The sequence below is a fragment of the Atractosteus spatula genome, chromosome 1, assembly GCF_055471065.1.
Source record: "Atractosteus spatula isolate fAtrSpa1 chromosome 1, fAtrSpa1.hap1, whole genome shotgun sequence".
Taxonomy (NCBI): Eukaryota; Metazoa; Chordata; class Actinopteri; order Semionotiformes; family Lepisosteidae; genus Atractosteus; species Atractosteus spatula.
In genome coordinates, this window is record NC_142706.1 from 3,545,570 (window position 1) to 3,568,499 (window position 22,930).

General features: G+C 45.7%; 1 protein-coding gene across 2 annotated transcripts; it reads left to right on the forward strand.

The window, feature by feature from the left end:
* Positions 1–1,117: 1,117 nt before the first annotated feature.
* On the forward strand, positions 1,118–22,517 carry irf2b (interferon regulatory factor 2b). Of its 2 annotated transcripts, none has more exons than XM_088914076.1 (9): positions 1,118–1,361; positions 9,746–9,838; positions 11,668–11,767; positions 13,759–13,935; positions 15,203–15,246; positions 15,896–15,992; positions 16,714–16,878; positions 18,062–18,105; positions 20,489–22,517. In XM_088914076.1, the coding sequence occupies exons 2-9, from the start codon at positions 9,752–9,754 to the stop codon at positions 20,801–20,803; spliced, it is 1,029 nt and encodes a 342-aa protein (XP_088770202.1). In that variant the 5' UTR covers positions 1,118–1,361; positions 9,746–9,751; the 3' UTR covers positions 20,804–22,517. The 2 variants fall into 2 exon arrangements, with proteins under 2 accessions (XP_088770202.1, XP_088770192.1); XM_088914066.1 differs by lacking the exon at positions 1,118–1,361 and adding an exon at positions 1,526–2,453.
* The last annotated feature ends 413 nt before the right edge of the window (positions 22,518–22,930 follow it).

Genomic DNA, 22,930 nt, shown 5'->3' on the forward strand with positions numbered 1-22,930 from the left:
TGAAGAGAAAAAGTTCCAAAGTCCCTGTAATCTGTATCAGTTTATTAAACAGATAACAGACTCCAGGCAATGTTGTCAGGGCATGCAGTTTTAAACCCGTAAGGGAATACATATAACTTACAAAATGAACTACGTCTTTATTCTGATTATTTTTTCCCTTATTTCGATTATGATGTTTTTTGCTGTTACTATATTATATATACATACAATTAGACAACGATAATAAAGCTCCGAACAACTAGCGGCTCTGTCATTCTTAAGGTTGGAGGAGGGGTCTGTAGACCTACAGTAACAGCTGACCTTTGATCAAGGAAAGGCAGCGTCTGAAAACGAGCTCCAATAACGCAGCCCCGCGTAGCCATGGTCGTAAGCACGTGTAACACAACTTCCACCCTCTCAAGTCACTGAAGCCACGGGTTTTCTCTTTTTTTTCTTCCGTTTTAATGTTTTACACCGTGGCTTCCGACTGCCTGCTGTTCATTAACGACGGGACCCGCACCGCTGCCGGTGAAGGCAAGCCGATTACGACACCAGCTTTGCGTGCGTCTGTCCCTCTGCCTCTGTAAATATTTAACTGGACGTCGGGCTCGGAGCAGAAAGGGGATGGTCCGGTCCTGCAGCGCCTTTATGAACAATTATTATAAGTGGGAGAGAAAAAAAAATAAAGAAAAGCGACTGTGACAAACACGCAGCGTGTGTGTGTGTGTGCGCGCACCCGCACCGTCACAAAATACTCCGGTACACAAAACGACGTGTCAGCCTCACAAGCAACTCCCGAGAGCGGCCGGCCGGCCGGGGCCACCGCCCCCCCTTTTTAAAAGCGCTGTTCACCCAGGCAGCGCGCAATCTGGAGACGGCCACCCGATACAAACCGGCACTTTGTAGCGCCCCCTGCTCAAGGGTGCAGGCGGGGCGCCCCGGGAGGCATGGCGATCGCGAGTTTCCTGCGGCTTGCTCGCTCGCATCCTTCCCCAGCGCGCTGCGCGCACGCCAGCCGGGCCGGAGGGAAGCGAAAATGAAATTTCAGTTTCCGAGAAATGATGAAAGCGCCTCCGCGCACCAATGAGGGAGCGCCTCTGACTTCGCAGGTCCTCGGCTCGCTTCTGCACGACGCCCTCTAAAGGTTCAGGCGAAGGCGAAACAAACAGTCCGGGAGGGGATTTCCAGGCAGCTCGCTGTTTCCTCTACTTGTTTTGCTTTCGATCTGGACACTGAAAGCGGCCCCGAGTTAAGTTTTAGTTTTGTTACTGAGCGCCGCAAACTTTAACGACAAACTTTTCGGCCCCGGGGAAGGACCTTTAAGGTTTGGACTGGGTCAGAAAGCGAGCAGGCGGGGTGTTGTTTTTTAAAAAAGAAATCAGGTAATGATGGTTCTTGTATATGTTTTTTTTTTTTAAATTAAGAATTATGTTTCCTTTTTGATATAAACAGGAAGTCCTGTCGCAAAAATGATAGACAATCAGATCAGGGATGTTCGGAGCATGTGAAGTTGGGAGAGGGACTGAGGTTTAATTTCACTTTTGGATTGAGAGACTAATTATCTCCGAGTACACAACTTGAACTTGCACAGCTGTCAGTGTACAGTATGACGCGCTCCAGCGAGGAATACGTGCTCGTCTTTAAATAATAACGTGCCCGATAACGATTTGCAAACGTGTAACGTCGTACCATACCAGCCTGCTAATTAATGTTAACAATCGCGTAGCGCTGATATGGATGGCTTTTGTCGAAATAAAAAAAAAACGTTTCGTGTTTGCGAGAGGGGTACGTTTCGTAAGAGAGTTTAGGGCGGTTGGTTACGGATGGCATATCTTTTATCTTGGCTGCAGTAATAGGATCGCTGTTGTGAGCTGCAAGAACCTAAACCGGCGATTGCTTTGCGGTTTATATTTAAAAATGACATTTCTCCACATGCCCAGGAGCATACGCATTTTTATTTTAGTTACGTGAAAGTGGTTGTATTTTATTTTTTTTTAAGGTATGGGTGCACGGCGACTGTTTTTATTCGGTGGAAACCGTATCGGAATTGCTGGGCGAGACGCCGCAGCGCAGTGGCTTGGCTGGCTGGCTGGCTGGCTGGCGCTTAGCTGGTGTCGGGCCTCCCGAGGCCGGGTGTCGTGCTGTCGGCAGGCTTGGGGCTCGGTAACTTGTCGCTTTAATCGGGCTTTCTCTCGGTTTCCTTTCCCCCCCTTGCTGCGGCGAGCGGTGACGGTGCACGCTGGGCTCGCCGCCGCTGTAGTGACAGGCGGCGCAGCCAACGGCGGGACGCGCCAGTGAGAGCGCTCCGGCCGGGGCTGACGTGCGGGGCCGCCGCCGCCGCCGTGCCCCATGTGCAGCACAGGCGTAAGGCTATCGATACATTGTAGTTTGCCAAGTCATACGACAGGCAACCCAAGTTGCACAGCAGGTGTCCTTTTCGGGCCTCAGTTCCGTCAACACATGCCGCCCTCCACGTAAGTTTGAACCGCTGTTAACAGTGTTTACAAAATGGTTTAATTCGAGGCAGTGTTAAAACGCGTGCTGCTTTGGATACATAGCCCGTTTTTTTCTGAGACGTTGCAGTAAACGAAGGCATTGCTGTGGTTGTAGGTTAACTCCCATGTGAACGAGGCAGATATGCAGGTATACAGTAGGCGCTTATTTTCCTAGAAAAAGAACTTGTCTGAAATGAAGTTTTAATTTTACAGAATGCACATTTTAAACACAGTGCCTTTATTTTAAAAGGTAGTTAAATACCAACGCTTGAATAAAGACTTGATCACGATCTGTGGTTTTAGTTGGTTTGTGTTTTGTATTCCTTGGATCGGCCCTGTGTTAATAACTAAAAATGTACACCTAAAAGCAGATTCCTATAAAAAAAAGCTGATCAGGTTCAACTCCCACATCCCTGTTTTTTTTTAAAGGTGAAGCAATCGCTCAGTAGAGAATTTCTTTCTCATGTTGCAGATGCAGTTTCTTAAAAGTTCTTTAAGGTGTGACAGCATAGCCAAAGTATGTATCCTCCCTGTGCTGTCATTCCTGATTAAACGTCCCAGGGGCACCTCCTAAAGATGTAGGATCTCTGTCTTCTGAAGCACACTGTAATCCAGCTTGGTCATACTGTACGAGACTCCTAGCTATAGGACAACTCCTTGTGATTTAGGGGGACACGCTGTGTGGTAATCGCTTAGATTTCAGGTTAGCATTATTCATTTTGAGGAACCCAAATTAGAGAAGACGTTTACGTGTTTGCTCTTATCTGCTTCTGGGTGACTTAAGTTTCTTCTAATTGTGACTGTTGTTACCATATCTGCTCTGCTGCACATTGGGGGCTGAATAATCTACTTGCACATGCCTTGAAAGCATTTAGATATTAGCTTGAAATCTCTGAGACCAGTGCTATCTGAATTGTCATCACAGGGGGTAAGATGGAAATCAGATGTGTGTATCCCTCATTGTGGGTTACATTTAATAATCAACTGGCAAATGTTTCTATAGCACTTAAGTGGTACATCTCATTGTGTGTGTCTGCTTGCCACATCGAGAGAGAAGTGCCCACAGATTAAATCAGACAGCTGTATTTTGAGGAAGAAGTAGGTATTTTCAGAGAGTACAGGAGAACGTAGATGTTTCTGTAGCTTTAATGCTCTCCAAGCTTGTTAGTGTTTAGTTTTTGACTCTTAAATGAGGTCACAGTAGCATATTTTGGGGTTTCTGGTTGGTAGGCTACTCATTTCAGTTTATTTCCTTTATAAGAGAAGCAGTTTTTTTTTTGCTTTGTCCGTAAGAAGTTGTTTTTTAGTTTTAGTTGTTTTGCTCTGAAATTACAAACAACAATAACGAGATGTGTGTGTGTTTAATGTCAAGGGTTAAAGTTAACTGCAGGACATGATCTGACCACTTGGCAAAATAAATCTGACCAGTTAAATTACCTAGTGGTGTGGTGGAACAGTAACTTGAAAAATAGCTGGCTTTTTTTATTTGTGGATTGCAAAGCAAAAATACGTTTTTAACTTGGTCAGTTTTCCAAGTTTATCATTCGTTTTGCCTTCAGATAAATGTAACCCTCTGGGACTTTCAAAAAAATTATTAAATTCTCTGAGACCGTGTGTACAGTAAGTGAACGATTCAAATATAACTGCGGTTTCAGGTGCCTCTGACATTTTCAAAAGGCAGTACATTTAGGCCGAAAGCTGTGTGTCTGTGTTTCTAATTACAGAACCTTTGAAGTGTTTCAGAATCAAGCTGAAATTGCAGTTTTAATAGTGACCAACGTGATCCGGAGTGTCACTAACGAACACGATGGCGTTATGGAGGGATTAAGTGTTCATCCTGAAATAATATTACCTATGAAAAAATCATGCTTATGCAGTTGCCAAGCAGGACGTTGTTAATGTTTAAAATGTTTTAATGTAGTACGGCATCCTTTAGGAGGACTGTAACCCATGGCCATCCAGTGAATGTGGAGATCGGTGCTCTTCTGTTCTCTTCCACCAGATACCACTTGTACTTGTACCTGTATCTGGGACACAAGTAGGTTCAGGAGACCATCTTTTCTGAGCTTCATTCAGTATGACCCCCACACGGTCATTTCTAAAAATAATAGCCATTTTGTCATGAGATAGAAAATTGTTGGCATGCAGAAATGAAATTAGGGATGTTATTTTTTCCTCGGTTTCTGTCATTTACTCTCACACTGTGGGAAAGAAACTGCGTCATTTTGGATGCACGTCTGACAAGCCAGTATTCAAGGTTTGAGCTCCATTGCAGTGCTCTTATGTGGTGCTTGTAAAAAACCCAGCCCCAGTTCTGGCTGTGGTTTGGAGATTGTGGCTCACATTTCATTGAAGTCCGTATCTCCACATGAATGCCACTGGAATTCGATTTCGGTGTGAGTGTCTTGTTATTTAAAAGTGAGTTTCTAGTAATTGTCTTGAGAAACTCTCAGACGGCGCAGCATCTATCCTGCATGAATACCATGTTTCTGCTCCTCTATAATGGAAATCCAAGATGTTAAAATTACATTCTTAAGGACTGAAAAGCAGGGGAAAAAAACAAAATAGGTCAATAGCAGTCTGCTTTTTATTGAAAATAGTCTTGTCTCAGGAGCGCTAGTTTATCAGAGTGAATGTGGTTTATTTTAGGACACTTGGGGTGCTCAGTTTAGAAATGCCAGCAGGCTATATATGTGAAAATATGGGGAATAGTGAAAACTTGTCTAATAATTTTAAGATGTATATAGATAAAGACAACCCATTCACACCACTTTGCGTTTATTATTAAAAATATTAAATTAAATCAATAGAATAATTCTCGTGTTGCGGTTTTTGCGCTGCACTGTAGGCAGTGATGTAACAAAAATCCCAGTTCATTTTGTCTCACACTTGCAGACGGCAAGCAGGTGTGGTCTGCAAAATGAGCAAGTTTCAAATCTCAAACGTTTAAACTCGCCAACCACGCACACACACAAATGGCCACTCTTAAATCAAGAGATATTAACTTTGTGGTGTGTTGAATTTTACTGTTTATTTAAAAATATATTTCTATTATTGTGCTATCATGTTCTCTTAATAAATGATAAAGTTGTGAATTCTCTAATAAAACAATTCCCGCAATATATTCTGTAGAATGTGTCTAGAAAAAAATGTTCTAAAATTTGTGAAAACAGAGGAGGGGCAAAACATATTCCTTTTATTTGCTTTTCCTGATAAAACTCCTGAACTGTAGGGGAAGAATGAAGAAAGGAGGCCGAGCTCCTCCATTAGGGTCTCTCTCGTCTTCTGACTCTCTGCAAGCTCCATAGTGACTGACAGGAGAGTTAGCACTGATTGGAGGAATGGAGCATCCCTCACTGATGTCATTGAATGGTGCCTGGGTCTGGGAAGCTGTAGGATGTTCATCTCGGAGAACCCTGGTTAAATAATTCCAGCGCTCTCCCTCGCAGAACTGTATCAGTTGCACTTTACTGCTTAGCAAATCCCAACAGGACTCCACTAGGAAACCCTTGCTCTTTAAAAAGTTTAAATTTAGTGATTACGTTTTGTGATTAGATTCAGAGTGGCTCTGTGCAGTATAATAGCTACTAACTTAACATTTTGACTGTGCAGCGGGAGACATTTTGCATTGCTTGAAATTTTTTTCCATGTTGTTCTGTGAACATAAACATTTCCTTGTGCAGGGTGGGTTTTTTAAATTCTTCTGTGGTTCTCAGTCAGTATCTTGTTAATTGAGATTTCGCCAAGAGTTTTTTTCTTTTAATGTATCTTTGATGAGATAAGTAAGTTTACAATAAAAAAAATACAATAATAACTAGATTATAATAAAGCTAATGATAACTTAACAAATTTTAGAGCTTTATTCGTTTCTGAAAATCAAAGTTCTGTTGCTCAAATTCCTGTCTGGAATCACAAGAGAGATAAGTTTTGTGTCTTTTTGTTTTTTCCTTGCACAACTGACTGCATTTCTATGGCAGGCTGATCTTTTATGGTGTTTTCTGAATATAATAGCAGGTCAGCCATTATGATCAAATATTAACCTTGTATGCAGTTTAGTGCCAGGGTCTTGAAACTAACTGTCTGCTCTTTATAAATCAGAGGACATACTGTAAGTGGAAACTACATGGAATTATATTTAAACCAAGTACAGGAGGAACATCCTTACACATAGAGTTGCGGGAGTATGGAACAAGCTTCCCAACCATGTTGTTGAAGCCAAAACCCATAGAAAATGAACTGGATGGGTGGAATGACCATTTACCCAGGTAGCCAGAAAAGAGACAAAATTCAAGGCACCATTACCCCTAGTTAGATCTGCTCTGATATGTTTTTGGTCATTGGCTGCATTGGTTAAGACTGATGGACTTTGACCCAGAGAAATGTTCCACTAGCAAGTGAATAGTAAATATTGCAATAAACCACCTGAGTCTGAATTTTTGTTCCTCCTCATCTTCTCACAGTCACAATAAAGCAAAAAGGAACCTGGGAACTGGCCCACCTTACCCGCTCACTGTTCAGAGCAGCGCAGCGGATGAAGACAGATCTGTGTCCAGCCTCAGAGGCGTTCCAGAGATGATTGTGGGGATTAAAATCGAGGGGCTGGGATTGGAAACGGGTCTCTGGGCGAGCGCTGCTCAGTGCGGTCGGGAAGGTCGCCGGAGCTGTCCAGCCCTCTGTCCTTCTGCTTTCGCTGGGCCGATAGAGGAGCCGTGTGTCTCTGTGTGGAGGGCCATTGCAGTCACGGTGGTTGTACGGGAACAGCACACTGCGTCTGCTCGTGTGCACTTTCCACAGGTGCGGGATGCAGCCTGGGGTGCTCGCACCTGGAGTTTCGTTTTCTACGAGCAGGATGTCTGGGTAGGAAAGCAGTTGGTGCTTTTGCAAGTGCAGAAGAGCCTCTGTGCCCCTGTGTGGAGGTGATCCCGCCCTGTCCTTCTCCCTCCCTTGTGCCACTGCAGAGCTGGTTAGAGGACTGCTGTGGCTGTGCTGCACGTCAGGGATGGATGAAGTCCTGGTGTCACTGGCGAAGTGTAGGTGCCAGCGTAGATGTAAAAGATGTATTTTTGATTTTACAGTGGAGTTCGTGGGAAGGACAGGACATTGAATGAGAAGGGACATGATGACAAAATGCAAGGAATAATCATAATAAATTAACAAAACATATTCATATTGGCATTATTACATAATTTAATGTACAATGGGTTTTCTTGGGGGCTGGCAGTGTGTGGGAAAGCAGTATGCAGTATGTGGCACTGGCTTGGTACTTCAATCTGAGTGTGGATACTCTACACATTACGAGAGGCATGTCTTCCAATATAGAAGTCTTTCGGCACCCACCTTCAGGACACCCAGTTATACGCCTGTTGTACTGACATTCAGCAGTCCTGACTTTCTCTTCCTGGCCCAGTAACAAGAGACGCTGTTACTAACGTGGTCTGAAGATAAGCAAGGAGAATCTGCTTATGAACTGGATGTGAAGAGAGAGACTGGACATGTTTTAGATTTTAGAATAAAGGATAAAGAAGTCTATTGGTGATTGGAGTAATGTGTTTGAAAAGGAAAAAGGAGAGTTTCTATAAATTTGTATTAAGTTTAGTACGGCTTGTCAACTTCTGTCGGTGTCCTGCTTTCATTTTTATGTAAATTGTAAAACTTGAATCGCATTACTGTGCAAATAGCTTTTAAAATGTACTCTGCTTTATATTGAAAGCTAGTTCAACCTCTTTACCTTTAAGCTGTAAATTGATTTAGTAAGCTGTTAGGAATGATAAACAATGCATCCTAAAGTCAGCCCCAGCATGAGACTGAAACCTGTTGATTAGCTGTTGGTGTAATTTTCATGATTAATGACTGCAGACACATGGTCCTGTTTCGTAAGTAAACCATTCCAGAGTGTTTCATTTTGCCTGGCCGGTAGAGGAGGTGTGCTGGAAGTCAGATAGTCTTTCGCTGTTGCTGGATGTGACAGTGGTTTCCTTAGTTCTGATGGATTTAGTGGAGTTTCTGTGTCGTTAATCTAAAAAAGGAAGTTCTTGTAGCCAAAAAGAGCCCCTTTCCAGCCATCTATTTAAAAGGCCGTGCAAAGTCTTTCCAGGTACAGGGGTAGTGGGACTGATCAGGCTCAGAGCAAGAGTATGAATCTTAGATGTGCTGCTTGCCATTACTCACTGCTCCTGTGATGTGTACTGTGGTTTCTTACCAGGGACGTTGCTTTGTGTTTTTCAGTGGTGGGTTTTCCAGGAACATTAGGAGGAGATCCTATAGTGGGTTTTAATTTTTTTACACATGATTTCTGAGCACTGTTATGCCATTATTCGTTCAATTATTCATACAGTGCTTTTGTTGCGGTGAAATGCTCTTGAATACGGACATACTTAATTTTAATGGAGCAACTGCAGACCCACGGTCATTTTCAACTCCCAGGGCTGAGGGCTGTGGGTCCGAGGGTCCCAGACATGGGTCAGAGTGGATAGTGATTGGGGGAGGTTTCCGGAATGGACTGTGAATCTGTAAATCTGTGGAGAAAAAAGAACCACAGGGCCATGATCACCACAAATAATTTACAGAATCAGTGAATATAAATTTGATAGATTTCGTCATGCCCCAAACCATGTTTTAGTACAGTATGTGCACTCTGCTGTTCTTGCTTCTCGTTCCATTGCAGAAGTGCTACAATACTTGTGGCTTTTTCTTGCCTGTACCTGGGAACGCGGTGTTCTCACTGTTGTGGTATTTCTGTAAATAACTGAAGACTGTCTTGTGTTTCAAGACTGTTGACATCTGCGCAGTTTACAAGGCTGGGGTTTCTGTCTTAGCCGAACACCAGTAAATGGGGCCTATTTATGGCTGTCATGAACAGAGTGGCTGTTCGAAGTCCAGAAGATAAAAGGTCAGCTCACTCGGCTTTGAAAGGATGAGGAAAAAAATGATTTGCCTAAACTTTCCACTCTTAAATATCTTCTTCTCAGCATGAATGTAGTAGTTGTAAACGCTGAGAAATACAGTAGGTGTTCTTAAGGAGTTGGGTGGGAACTGAAAGCATGGGGATGGAGTCTAATGTAAACAGTGTGGACACAACCTCTTGCTGAGAGTGGCCCGTTGACTGTGTGATGGGTGAGAATGACGTCTCTCATCCCCGAAAGGCCGCGTCTCCGTCCCTGCAGTCAGCTTCCTGGATGGGTCGTGATCTCTTCCTGCCCTGCCGCGGCCTGTGGGCCTGCTTGTCAGCGGCGCAGTGTAACGCTCTCTCTCCCCCCCCCCCCCCCCCCCAGGGTACCATGCCAGTCGAAAGAATGCGGATGAGGCCGTGGCTGGAAGAGCAGATCAACTCCAGTAAAATCCCGGGACTGAAGTGGCTGAACAGGGTGAGTGGGGCCAGAGACGGGAGCAAGCGCCCGCCCGCCTGCCCGCCAGCGGGCTAGTTTCCCACGCGGGCTGAAACCAGAGGTGGGAGCGCGTTGGCGCGTGCGGGCCTGCACACGTGATGGGTGCGCGGTGACCAGCCTCCTTCCCGTCCGGGAATTTTGGAAGGGGATTACACGGACAGGATTGGCATTTTCCAGATTCCGACGTTGAGCACAGAAGCTCTGCCTAGGGATCCTGTCACAGCAGCGGGCTCCGGCTCAAGGTCCTGTTTCAGCGCGGCCGCAGCTAGTTCCAGTTTATATTTGCATGACGCCGCATCACAATGAGCGCCCTGGAGGCCAGAGGCACTGCTGCACATACAGTACCTCTATTTAAATCTCCCTGGGACTGGCCTGCCCCAGTATGAGTTTACTAACATGAAGTCCGGCTTTCTAGGTTACTAAATTCACCTTGTAGTTATCCCAGAGCTAGGAACAGGATAATGCTGCAGTCATTCATAAATCCCTCCCAGAGATGAATAGCATTTGCATTTAAAATGTGTTGAATGTAGGTCTGTTTATTTAAGACGTGTTCGTTCCATAAACCAGTAAGACTAGCTGGAAGGCCTTGAGTTCAGATTTCATCCTGTGATTTTGGAGAAACTGCTGAAGAACTTTCCATGTGCTGCTTGACTTTAAAACAAGCTGTTCAAGTTCCTGATTGCTGCATTACTATTAACTTTTGTGTATTCTTCTTGGCCAGAACAGAAACGCCATTTAATGGTTGTTTGATAAAAGCCTGGACCCTGATTGTATTTAGTGTTGACTCAAGGCTGTTAAGACCTCGTTCCTATTCTTGTACTGTACCTGCAGAAAGCAAAGAGATCAGCTTTACTGAATAACACTCCTGTTGCTTGAAATACCCAAGATGTTTGCGGCATCTGCTCCCCTCCTCTCAGTAATTATTTTTGTGTCGGTGTATTTTTGGCTGACAGAAATGTTCTAGGATCTGGATTAAGCTCCAGATTCAGGTTTATCGTCGCATCTTTCTGCCCTCCACAGCCCTGTACGGCGCTGTCTTAATGGAGGCAGAGTGCGAAGCAGGGAAAACTCCACTGACAAACACCAGAGCTGGAGAGGCGCCAGTTCTGTGCTGCTTTAGTGTTCGGAGGGAAGAGAGATGACAATAACTCAGTCCAGTCGGTAGCACAGGCCACCTGCGCATACCACGATCTCTTTATTTTGGGTTCTTATTGTTAAGGGGTAACACGGGTGCCCTTGTGGGTGTACTCTTGTGTTGTGGGGTACAAAGGGGGCAAAAGAGAAGCAGGGAGCTAGGATCGAAACAAGGCCAGCAGTGCGTCCACCCCGATCAGCGGATCTCGGGGGCCACACGGGGCCACACGGGGCTGATAGGTTGCATTTGCTGCCATAAGTGTTGATGGTGCAGCGGTAGGGGGCGCTGGACCAGAAGCTCCTAAACGAAACCTCAGTAGGGTGGCTGGGGACACTGTGCAGTAGGAGATGCCATTAAGGATCCCATTCTGTCCGGGCAGAATTCCACTCTGGGCTTGTCCAGTCTGCCCTTCCGAAAGTCTCTCCCTCTGCTACCCCCGGTTCTGCTGTGCAGAGGGGCTGCTGGCACTGTGTAGCTGCCCTTGCGTCAGCCTGGAAGGGGCTGCGCTCAGCCAAAGGATGAGGGGGGGCCGCTCCCCCAGTTAACAGCACTTTAGGATCATCTGTGAGAGGAAGGGCTGTGTAAGTGCAAGGGGATACTGTAGTGACAGGGCTGGATGGGGGTGAACTTTAAACCCAAATAACAAGTTGTCCTCCGTGTGCTTCACTAACAGGACAAGAAGATTTTCCAGATTCCATGGATGCATGCAGCTCGGCATGGGTGGGATGTGGAGAAAGACGCCCCTTTATTTAGAAACTGGGCCATTCACACAGGTAAAGGCCTGAAGGCGTGGAAGAGTGTGGCGTGCTGGTTAACTGACTGTAGGGTAAGACAGACGGGCAGATCTGTTTCTCAGGGTGCGAGGAAGGAAGTCACTGCCAGATGGCTGAAAGCAGCTTGTTTTCTTCTCTGACCCATTACCAAGTGAAATGTGAGTGCAGAGTCTCTCCCTTGGATTGGCTGGCGTGTGGTGCTCAGCAGTGTGATGAGACCTGTAAATAGCGTTGTTCTCTAGGGTAGGATGAGGCTGCTGGTAATTGACATTTTCCATTTCTAGTTCTGGGATTGTGAGACCTAGCCTTGATCTTCAGCAGAATATGACCTCGCAGCCTGCCCTTTGTTATAGTCTCTGAGTAGAAAAACTGAATGGTAGTATTCTTGCATAAATGTTACTTTTTTACGTAGCCCTTCATTGTAGACTACTTTTTAATGAGTTGTGTGATGTTGCATTGTGAAAGGAAGTATAGAAGACTTCTGCAATTGTGGTCAAAATGCCTTGGCTGAATGATGTGAGGTATTAGCTCTGATGTCTCACAACGCTTGGGCCCGGGGTGCACGTGGAGGGCTTTCGTGTGTGTGGGGATTAGTCACCATCACAGGGGTGCAGTCCGAGCCGTGTGCCCTGTGATTCCAGTCCAGGGTAGGTTCTGGGATCATGTGATCCTCAGTAGGAATAAATGTCTGTGATGATGGATAATGGATGGATGGAGCAGAAAGGGATAAAAAATATATTAGTACTGAAAATGCCCGAGGGGCTCTTGTCTACGTAATGCCCTCAGAGGTGTCCACAAAGACCACGTGTGCTCCCTTTCAGTTTTCACTGCCCTCACGGGATGAGTAAATCCGCAGTTTGCAGAGAGGGCAAACGCACGAGGCTCTGGGAAAGAATCGGCACGAGTGTACTGGACGTGGTGGCAGGACTCCTGACTTTCCGCGCCAGCTGAGGGAAGAGTGGAGGTCTCAGGGACTGACAGGGTGAACCCCTCGTTCTGAGGCCCAGTTAAATCTAAGCTTCAGCCCGTTTTACTGGCAAGGCTTGATTAAGAAAATAAACCAGTCCTTGGCAGTGAGTTTCCATTCAATAGAAACAAGAAGACTCTGTTGCAGGAAGTGGGATAAAGCCGCTGTAAAGAACTGAATTTAGATTTCCATTTGCGATTGAAAAAAAATAATCTGCGATTTCCAGGTGGGTTTAAGGTTTGATTTCATCCAGGCCCGGTGCTGAACTAAGACACAGCTGCTGGCCTGTAGGGAAGAGCTCAGAATGGTGATGGCCCTGTTACGTGAGGGTTGTAGGTTCAAGACTCCCATCGCACACCCTGCAATGAGTGAGGCGTTATACCCCTTCATTGTCTCAGTGACCGCCAGTCTGCAGGGCGGAAGCAGAGATCCAGCATTGCAGGGAGATCAGTTGGCCTCTTGTGGCCTGGTATCCAGAATAGCAGAGTTCTGTACTGGAGAAACAACACTGGCTACTGGCTCCTCTGTGAGTCATGAAGGACTTTCACCTTTACCTATAGACCGCACAGGGGGTAATAAAAAAGTGCTACCTTGTTTTCTGAATACAGTGCATCCTGGCAAACAGCTTGAAGAAGGGTTTTCAGATGCTGTTTGTCAGGGGTAGGAGGTCCTAGACAGGACAACAAAACTCTTAATTGAGGAGGGTGGCTGTCCTGGGTGGTAGTGGGAGGGATGGGGATTGAGGTCTGGGTTTTTCTTACTTGTTGTATCATAGTCTGTCGTTCTTTACCAGATTGTGTTCTTGTCGGTGTATTATCCCTCGAAAATGATTCACAAAAACATAAATGGATAAATCTAAGCGCTCACAGCAGAGATACACAGAGAGGGCTGTAGAACACATTAGAAAATGAATATCTGTAACCTGCAGGCTGTAAAGTCTCCCTCCACCTTTCAGGGAACAGGGGCCTGACCTCTCCTTCGAGCAACTGGAATGAATGTAATTCCTACTGTGTGACCTCTTTAGGGAAATATCAACCCGGAGTGGACAAACCAGACCCAAAGACATGGAAAGCCAACTTCCGGTGTGCGATGAATTCCCTGCCTGACATCGAGGAGGTCAAGGACAAGAGCATTAAGAAGGGGAGCAATGCCTTCAGGGTCTACAAAATGTTGTCACCGACTGAAAGACCCACAAAGAAAGGTGACCCGTCGTTCATCCATCTTTAGCTGAATTCAATTCTGTAACGCGGAGCTGTAGACATTGAAAAACGGAGACAGAAGCGCTCCTTCTTTTCAGAAGGTAGGAAATGTTCTCCTTTAGAACGGGAGTGCAGGCGTATTTGTCTTGGAGTTGTTGTTAAGGTCAGCTCCTGGCTTTTAATTTCCAGTCCAAACAAGGTTTCAGTTTCTATAGAAATACAGGAGATTGCATCAGCAATTGCTGTGTAAACATAGGAAGAGTTTTGTGCTCTTTGTGGTGCATCCAGAAGTAATCTTTCTTTGAGTCTTGCAGACAAAGGTGACGGAGGGGTCGGTTTTGGTAGGGTTGTCGCTTTAATCCACGGTAGACCTTACAGTTTAAAGCCTGTTTATTATTGCTGAAGCTCATTACAGCGTTAACCCATTAAGAAAGTGCTGAGCAGGTACGGGACGTGGCGCAGGCTTTCAGTGTTTGCGAGACTTAAATAAACAGAGTCAGGGCCCGGATAATTTGATTTGCCATGGAAACAATATAAACAGTGTTGCTTGAAGCAAAGCAGATACACAGCTGTGTAGTAATCGCGTTACAAGCCTTGGTGGCATTCCCATTCAGTCTTGTAGGCCTTCACCTTGGCAAGGAGCGCAGTGCCATGAGCAGGCGTGCCAGGCACTTCCTGTGATGGGCACAGAACTGCCGGCTCGGTGTAATGTCCACTCTCACTGTGGTTTGTATTTCCATGCTGAGTCTGGACTGTCTTGTTTCCAGCCGAACAGCATCACATATCGACTTCTTTTCCTGCTTTGATGTTTACTTATTATACAGTCCACAAACAGCATGATCTGACATACAGTCTTTTGCTCACTAAGTGTGGGTTAAAGGATGTTTGTAACGTGTTGTGCACGGAGGACAACACGGGACAAATGTAATGGTAAAGACACAAGCTCAACCTTAAATGTTACATTTTTCTTGGTTCTTGATTGTGTGTTTTTCGGTCAGATCTGCAATTTGTATTTCAAAACTTTTAGTTTTGGATCTGGTATAGAGATGGCGATATTTGTATTGTATATTTTATGTTCTGAAGTGACGCAATTTGAGTTGGTAGTGAAGTGCCTCTTTTATTGAGAAGGGGAAAGGAAGGAAAAAGATCTTAAAAGTCCCACTTTACCCAGATGGTTTCCATTTGCCGTTTGATGTCGTTTGGGTTGGGGTCTGTTCATCCTCTGGCATCCTCTGTTCCTATTGTTACTACTGTCGCTTTTTCTTTCAGGAAAGAAAAAAACTGAAAAAGAAGAAAAGCCCAAAAGAATCAAGGTAACCTCCTGCGTGTGGGAGAGCTGATTTTGTCTCTGAATGTGTGCGTGCAGCATGTACTGTACAGGGTAGAGGACTGAGCCCAGTTCCCTTTCCTCGAGAATGATTGCGAGCATGATCTGAGTTTCATTTGCTGCGTCTTAGAGAGCAGTGTCTGAGGAGCCATTAGCCTGAGATGGAATGAAATTTCTGAGCATGAGCTCGCTGTGTGAAACAGCTGCCACCACAGTCCTCCACAATTGCTCCATTTATTCCCGTTATCAGCAGTCACAGCATGTAGACAAGGAAAAAGTTTTTTTTTCCCCTCCTTTGCGGCTGAGACTAGTGCAGCTCGATAGCAGAAACCTCCTGTCATGTGCGTTTGTGTCTCTGACTGGCCTGGATCACGAGTTGAGGGGTGGTCCAGGCGGGAAGCCCTCTGGCAGTTGGAAACAGTGAGGTATAAAAAGGCCGACCAGTATGAGCCCTCCCAGCGCGGCAGACAAGGCCGTTCGCCGCTGTATCCCTGCGGGCGTCTTTGCGTTGGGGAGAGGGCTCTGATCCTGCTGGCGGATGGCCGACGCGTGGGGGGGAAGCGAGTCTCCCCGCTGGCGCTGTGAAGGCTCTGAACGGGCGCCCCCCTCTCTCTCTCTCTCTCGCCCGTCTGCAGGTGGAGGAGCTCGTGCCCGCCCCCGAGGACCCCCACACGGTCGCCGTGGCCTTGAAGGTGGAAGACCTGGTGGACAGCACTGTCGCAGGCCTCACCGGTGAGACTGCCCGCTCCCTCGCACCCGCAGCCGCCGATCACCTCCAGGTGGCTTTGGAATCGCACACGGGCTTTTTTTAAGCTCACGAAGGAGAGCAGGGACTGAGCTGGGTGGAACTGGGCAGTGTGTCCATCTGACCGTCGCGTACAGTATGTATACAGTCCCCTCCCAATGTGTGGGGACGGCAAGGTCAAAGGTGCGGCAAGGTGTTTTATTTTGGGGTATTTCCTCGGTTGGCCTTACGTCTTGGAGCTCCCAGGAAGCTTGAAAAGAAAAAAAGTGCATTTTATGGAGCACAGAGCAGCCTAATTGAGGCAGGAAAAATAAATCTGATCAGTAAATGAAGATTACGTTTGGCACTCGCAGTGTTAGAAGAAGGGCCTTGTTGTCCCTCTTGGTGTCGCGCAAGGCCCTGTGAGCGGAGAAGGGACTGTTGGAGAAAACTGTTGGGGAGCACCGGCAAACCCCATCTCTAAACACTGCTGTCGGATGGGGCTTTTTAGGGTCCCCAGTGTTCGGGCAGGGAGGGATCAGTGACCACCCGGGGGGGGCTTGGGGGATGGGGAGAGGGTGACGAGAGAGACAGAAAGAATGCATTTCTCAGTGAAATTGCTTTTCCTTTCTTAAAAATCGCAGCAAGGGCAATGGGGCTTTCAAGTTTCATTCAACTCTCTCGCCTTAACCCTACCCCCCCCCCCCCCCGAAACTCTTTTAATTAAAGAGCCCCAGAGCGCACTGCCCCGCGCGCAGCTGGAGGAGCAGCTGATCATCAGCAACCCCCCCGACGTGTGCCAGGTCATCGAGGTGACCACGGAGAACGAAGACCAGTCCGTGAGCTCCAGCCACGCCTACCCACTGCAGATCTCGCCCGTGTCTTCCTATGGAGGTCAGTAGTAAGTAGTAAGGGGGCATCAGTCTCAGTCATCGACGTGGAGGTGTTGACAGGAGCATTCTAACCCCCCACAGTGAAGCAGGTCATTATTGTGAGCCGAAGCTCGAGGCATTTTTATTGCTTGTGGTGAACACCATGTGTTAATATTTGATACCCCTATTCCTTTGCCTGTTCAGCTTTATCTGGCTAGCTGTTCTTCATTGTTTTCATCCCCCAACACACACTGGCACAGGTCTGAAGAGAGCTAGTCATTGCATCTCTTAAGTAAGCCCGCAGTAGAGAAGTTTGAAGTCTGTGCCTCCTCTTCCTCTTTTAAAGAGACATATTTCTGCACGGTAGACGGTGCAGTGTTTGCGTCTCTTCACCAGAAAGAAAGAAAAGAAAGGCCATGCTTTACAAATGGGCATCATAAATAAAAGATATTCCAGTTTCTCTGAACAGAATCTAAAAATTAAAAATGTTTTGTGGAGTCAGAAAAACATACAACTGGAAAATTGTGTTGACAAGCTGGGAAGTACATTTCTCAGACAAACTACCTGATATGATCTGTACTCGGTACTGTGATCAGTGATGGTCAGATGGTCAGGGATTTGCTGTGTCAGCACTATTGTAAGAGGAATGAACATACTGTACTGTATTTAAGCCAGACACTTCAGATTTTAGGGAGTAACTTGTCTTAAAAAAAGACTTGTTGGGTCTGAATGTTATAAAATGTATTTTTAAAATACATTTCTAGTATCTTTATTTATTTGAAAAGCTGCCAGTTTCCAGCATAACAAAGTTATTAACCTCTCTGAGTGCTGAATTTTGGAATTTAGAAATTCAAAATAATCATCCTCAAAATAACCTCATGTGTTCTTTCCTCAGTGGAGAATGTGGTTTAGGTGTGAGAATTAAATTCAGGGACTGAAGTTTTAAATAACTCGGCTGAAATAACTGACACAGTTACAAATAGCGAATTCCATGACGTGGTAAAACAAAGATTTAAACAACCGTTTGTTTTATTAACTGTGGATGTTAAGAAGAATTTTTGGCTGCTGGTTTCTCTCTGTTCTTCAGAAGAGGAAGTCCTGTCTTCTCCATTTTTATGTTATTCTGCCATAACCTGCTAAACTGGAGACTGCAGTTTTTTTTTGTGTTGTTTTCTAGTTTCATTGTTCTTCGGTTCTCCCCACAGAAAGCGATACCGACAGTGTGCACAGCGATGAAGACACTAAGAAGGTGAGCAGCTCTGTTACGGTCTCTGTTTTCACAGATCCACAGTTGCGGGCTGTGGACAGTAGTGCCTTTGCGAATGGGCATGTTAAAATCAGCCATTTTTCTTCATCTGCATAGCTGTGGCAATCGAATAAGAATGCCGATTGGGCCTGTTTGAAGGTGGCACACTGTACTTTGAAGTGTATTTCAGATATATTTTGAGACAGTTTGTGAGAAACCAGTTGACCCAGTTGTGTCCCAACATTTTAGATTCATTTTATGTGCCTACTCCATTGGCTTTGCTCACTAATTCTGGTCAGGGCTTCTGCATACAGACTTAATTGATTGCTTACTTATGGACATCTTGTCCTTTCAATACCAACAGCTCAGGAGTACAATAAATACATTATTTGGGGTTTGCAACGCTCTAAAATAATATTAGCTCCAAACATTTGTTCTTAAAGATAATTGCAAAGACTTGCTTTCTCCCTGAAGAGAAACATACTGTACAAGGCTGTGTAATAAAAGTGCAGAACATAAAACTGACCATTCTTAGCAATTGTATGTTGTGCTATCACATCAACATCATCAGTGCTATTTTTCACAAAGTCTTACACTTAATCCATACACAATAATAAGTCCCTTGTATCGATTGTTAGAATAGCAGTTTTGTACTAGATTATTTTGAAAGGCTGTGAAATACAGAAAGGGATTTAAAACCTTCAGAATTGAAGGTTGCATTTTTTCCCTTTCTGCTTTGTATTCCAAACAAAACATGTTGTACAAAACACAGGAAAAGGCAGGAAAAATCTAAAGTTAGTCATATAAAAACACTTGAAAATCATTTATTTGTCTTATGGCTGGGGCAAAGTGGCACTCCTGTCCTGCGGGCCCACACCTGTGAGTTTTTATTCCAGCTCAGTTGAATTACTTAATTAAGGCCTTACTAACAAGTCGCTTGATTGGAATTTTTGCAAGGTTTTTTTTTTTCAACTCCAAAGTTTGGGATTTTATTTTACTTCTGAATTGCAGCAGTTAAAAAGCAGCCCCCTACATGTTTAGTCACTAAAAACAGTTCAAATGAATCCTCTTATTCAGTTAACAGATGAACTGAGTAACAGATAGGACCAGGATTGGAAACCCCTGTCTAATGGGACAGTGATTTCCCTCTTTTGCTCGTGCAGAGTAGATATTTTAAATGCTGCTGTGAATCTGAGTGTTATCACAACAGTTAATGTTCACTGCAGTCTAAAAAACTGAAAGGCAAGCATAGTTGGAGAGGTTAATGTGTAACCCCATGACCTCTCTGATATCTGAGGGAAGGATACCAGCTTTGACATGAGCTTCTGCATTTACCTTCTCCTTCTGGACTATGGCTGGCTGTGTCATATATCCGGGGCTCACTGAACTGCTGATTCTTGGCTGCTTTTTTGTCAGACAGCCTGTAGATTCACATCAGGCCTTACAGTGAGCTAAAAACAGGTGTACTCAAAACAGGTATTGTCTTGGGAGAAAGCTGGGAATCAGGAATGCTTTGTCATCTTATCTTCAACACCCTGGTTGAGACTTGACATCCAGTTCAAACCTGGGAGCTCAGGGAGACGAACGGGTGACTGAAAACCAGAGGAAAGTGTACGTTTGTAAGAGGTTTATACCGCTCACGAGGCAGATCAAGTTAGACAGCAAAACTCCGGATAGCTCACACTGTTAACAGTGATAAAACATGCGCACGCAAAAGAAACCAGCACTACACAAGCTGTGTTTGTATTTGATTTTCTCCATCTGCAGAAAATGCACCATTAATTGAGTCTTTGTGATACCCGAGACGGACAAATTGAAAGGGGAAATGGGATGACAAGTGTGGGTGGAGGTCTGTGGTTGTTTTAAATTCCACTGTGTTGGTGAACCATTCACTGCAGGCCTGGCTTTCTCCCATACTGTGTGCATGGGTGTGTGCAGTTCCACTAGAGATGTGTGTGTATTCTTCATCTCCACTCTACTTCATTCATCGAAGTTCTAGCTCATTAATGTATCGGTTTCTGGTTTCATGCTCATTCGCCCAGCGCTGCTTTGTTTAAGGAAGTGGGACGGGAGACTCCTGGAGGGTTGGCGTCGCTCTATAAATTGGAGCCAAGCTCCCTTAGCAAACCGCAGACATGCAGCGCAACAGCGTGAAACCATCGGTTGTGACGTAAAGTCCAAACACAATTCAAAATTCATCCAACGAATCCATGCTTTGGCTGTAGATTTTGAAACTTCACCTGGTGTGAAATTTAAGAGGGATACGGTTACGCCCAATTCAGCTTTTGGCCTACGTTAAGCTTCTGCGCACTTGGTTGCGCCTGTATGGAAACGCGGGCTCGCTGTCCTGGTGCTCCTCGCTAACGCCCGCTGCTCTGCCCGACAGGACGCGCGGCTGTGGCCGCAGGCGCCGGCGGAGGGGAAGCCGCTCTTCATCGGCGCGGGCGCGAAGGCCGCCACCTGCCAGCTCCCCGGCATGGCCACCTTCGTGACGTCGGGGAAGGCCAACTTCAAGGTCATCAGCAGCCGGGAGGAGTCGCCCCTGATCGCGTACACCAACAGCCCGTGGGCGGCCCTGTCTCAGGCCATCCCGCCCCCCGCCCTGCCCGCGGCCTCCAGCAGCCGGCCCGGCCACGAGACGCGGGCCAGCGTCATCATGAAGACCTCGGACGTCTCCAAGTCCACGGTCAAGACCTGCTGAGCGCCTCTTCGGCTCGGGACAGACGCCGTGAAACCAGGAGCTCCACGAGCAGGAGGCGCTGGCCCGGGGGAGCCGGCGCCATGCAGCCCTGATCCTGAACCAGGCGAGGAGCCCCCCGCTGACTCTGAAGCTCCGGGCGAGCTCGGGGCCGAAGCACCGGTCGTAGGAAAGCCACTTTTCACCCTCCTTCGGCCTGCCGGGGCATGTATCCTCAAGAGGACCAATGCAAACCTGAAGGGGAGAGAAGCTCAGATTTCTGAAGAAACTGTGAACTACTACTACAGTACATCAAACTGCGCTTGTTGTTTCTCTGTTGTGAATATGTACATAGTGAAATATCGGCCTAAACGCGTCCAGCTCCTGCACCTTACAGAAAGCACCTGCGCCGTTTGTGGTATCGAGGGCCCTCCCAGGACTTTCAGGCTTCCCAGAGGCCTCTGCGCATCGCATGGCCCTGCAGAGAGCGTAATGCGGCTGTTCTCGGTTCAGAATCGCTCGGCTTCACCCCTCCTTACTTCTCTTCTGTGCGGAGATGAAGGGCACAGGGCAGGTGAAGAAGTGATTTAACGCAGTCACACACACACACACAAAAAAAAAAACTGCTTGAAGCCTTTTCCTGAAGCAAGCTTTTGTATTTTTATAAAGGGAATATTTTATTCAAGATAAATTCTAAGTAGATGTTTTATCTTTTTTACCAAAAAAAATGTAATTTTATGATTTTAATTTTGGAATTGCAACATCGTGTTGCTTCGCGTGGCACATTTCCTTCACAATTTTTTGCAACGATGTACAGATATTGTGAGGCCTCTGATAGCGTGTAGATATAAATATATATGTGTGTGTGCGTGCGTGTGTGTGCATATTAATGTATACACACATATAAGCAGCTGTTAATCCTGTGGATCAATAAATATGCAACTATTAAAGATTTTCTAGGATCATTTATAAAATGACATCTTTATTGGCTCTGTACAGGAGTGCTTGTCTACCTTAACCTCGCCTAGGAGCTGGCTGACCTGCTGAATAAGTTACTAACCCAGGACTCTATGGATGGTTCATACTGGATAGAATACAAGTCACCGGGAGGCACTGTCAAGTAATGTGCTCTGGTGGCTTTGATTTAATTGAAGAGTCTTTGTGAAAAGATTTGTGAAATCAAGGGAGGCAAAAGTTCAGTGGTCTGTTTGTTATGAGGATTCCTGGCACATGCAAAATGACAGTTCTGGCCTGAACTACATTCCTCAGAGAACAGTGGGGAAATGTCCTGCCACCCTCAGTCACCTGACCAGTTGCTGGGAGGCGATTGGTAAGGTCATGCTTGAAAACCAGGAAGTCCTGTTTTACTAGTTACCATGCTTCTGTCTTTGTAGATACAGCCTCCAGCTGTACCGCCAAATGTTGTGTGTTTACAGCTGGGATATGGTACTGCTTTCATTAAAAGGGTGAGGATACATCCAGAAATCCTCCGCCATTGCATGAACAGCATCACCACTGATGCGTTATATGTAGGGAGAGAAGGAGGGAGGTACTTCCTGGGGGAGGAGGTGGTTCCCTCTGCTCTTACGTTAACTGATGCACTAATGGTTCATTAAGCGGAGAGTTGCATTACTTTGGCACTCCATCACGTGTCCCCCTTGATAGCACTCTGATCCCTCTTTATTCAAGACTGGCTGATAAAATTGCTAATTTGCATAATAAATTAATCTGTTTAGCACTTGCTGTTGTGTTTCGCTTCCTCTCTCTCCTTCTTAAAAACTTTCTTTCTAAAACTCGACTGGAGCAGCGTCTTCCACCAGTAAATAGCAAAGTTCTAGGGGCGCATTCAGTGTTTCTACTCTTGTTAACAGATAGTTGGTCTGGTGGCAGAAAGGGACACTCGGGGACCAAGGTCTTGAACCACATTTTTATTGAACTGCAACTCTGTTGTTCATGAATTTTTGTTTTTGTAGAATATTACAGTACAATATACAAGTTGGAGCTTGCTGTTATGTTTTTTTTATTGATAATTAAGCTAATGCCCGAAAGCTGTTGGATACTGAATATATAAGAAGCAAGTCTAAACTAGAAGAACATGGAATTTCAACAGGAAGTTTGCATCCTATTACATATGAAGGAAGTAACACGAAC

Bases quoted from the DNA above. Each gene is read 5' to 3' on its own strand.
- irf2b (XM_088914076.1), top strand. From the start codon at position 9,752: ATGCCAGTCGAAAGAATGCGGATGAGGCCGTGGCTGGAAGAGCAGATC. The intron at 11,768-13,758 runs GTAAAGGCCTGA...TGACCTCTTTAG, and splicing joins AAACTGGGCCATTCACACAG to GGAAATATCAACCCGGAGTG. The intron at 18,106-20,488 runs GTGAGCAGCTCT...TCTGCCCGACAG, and splicing joins GCGATGAAGACACTAAGAAG to GACGCGCGGCTGTGGCCGCA.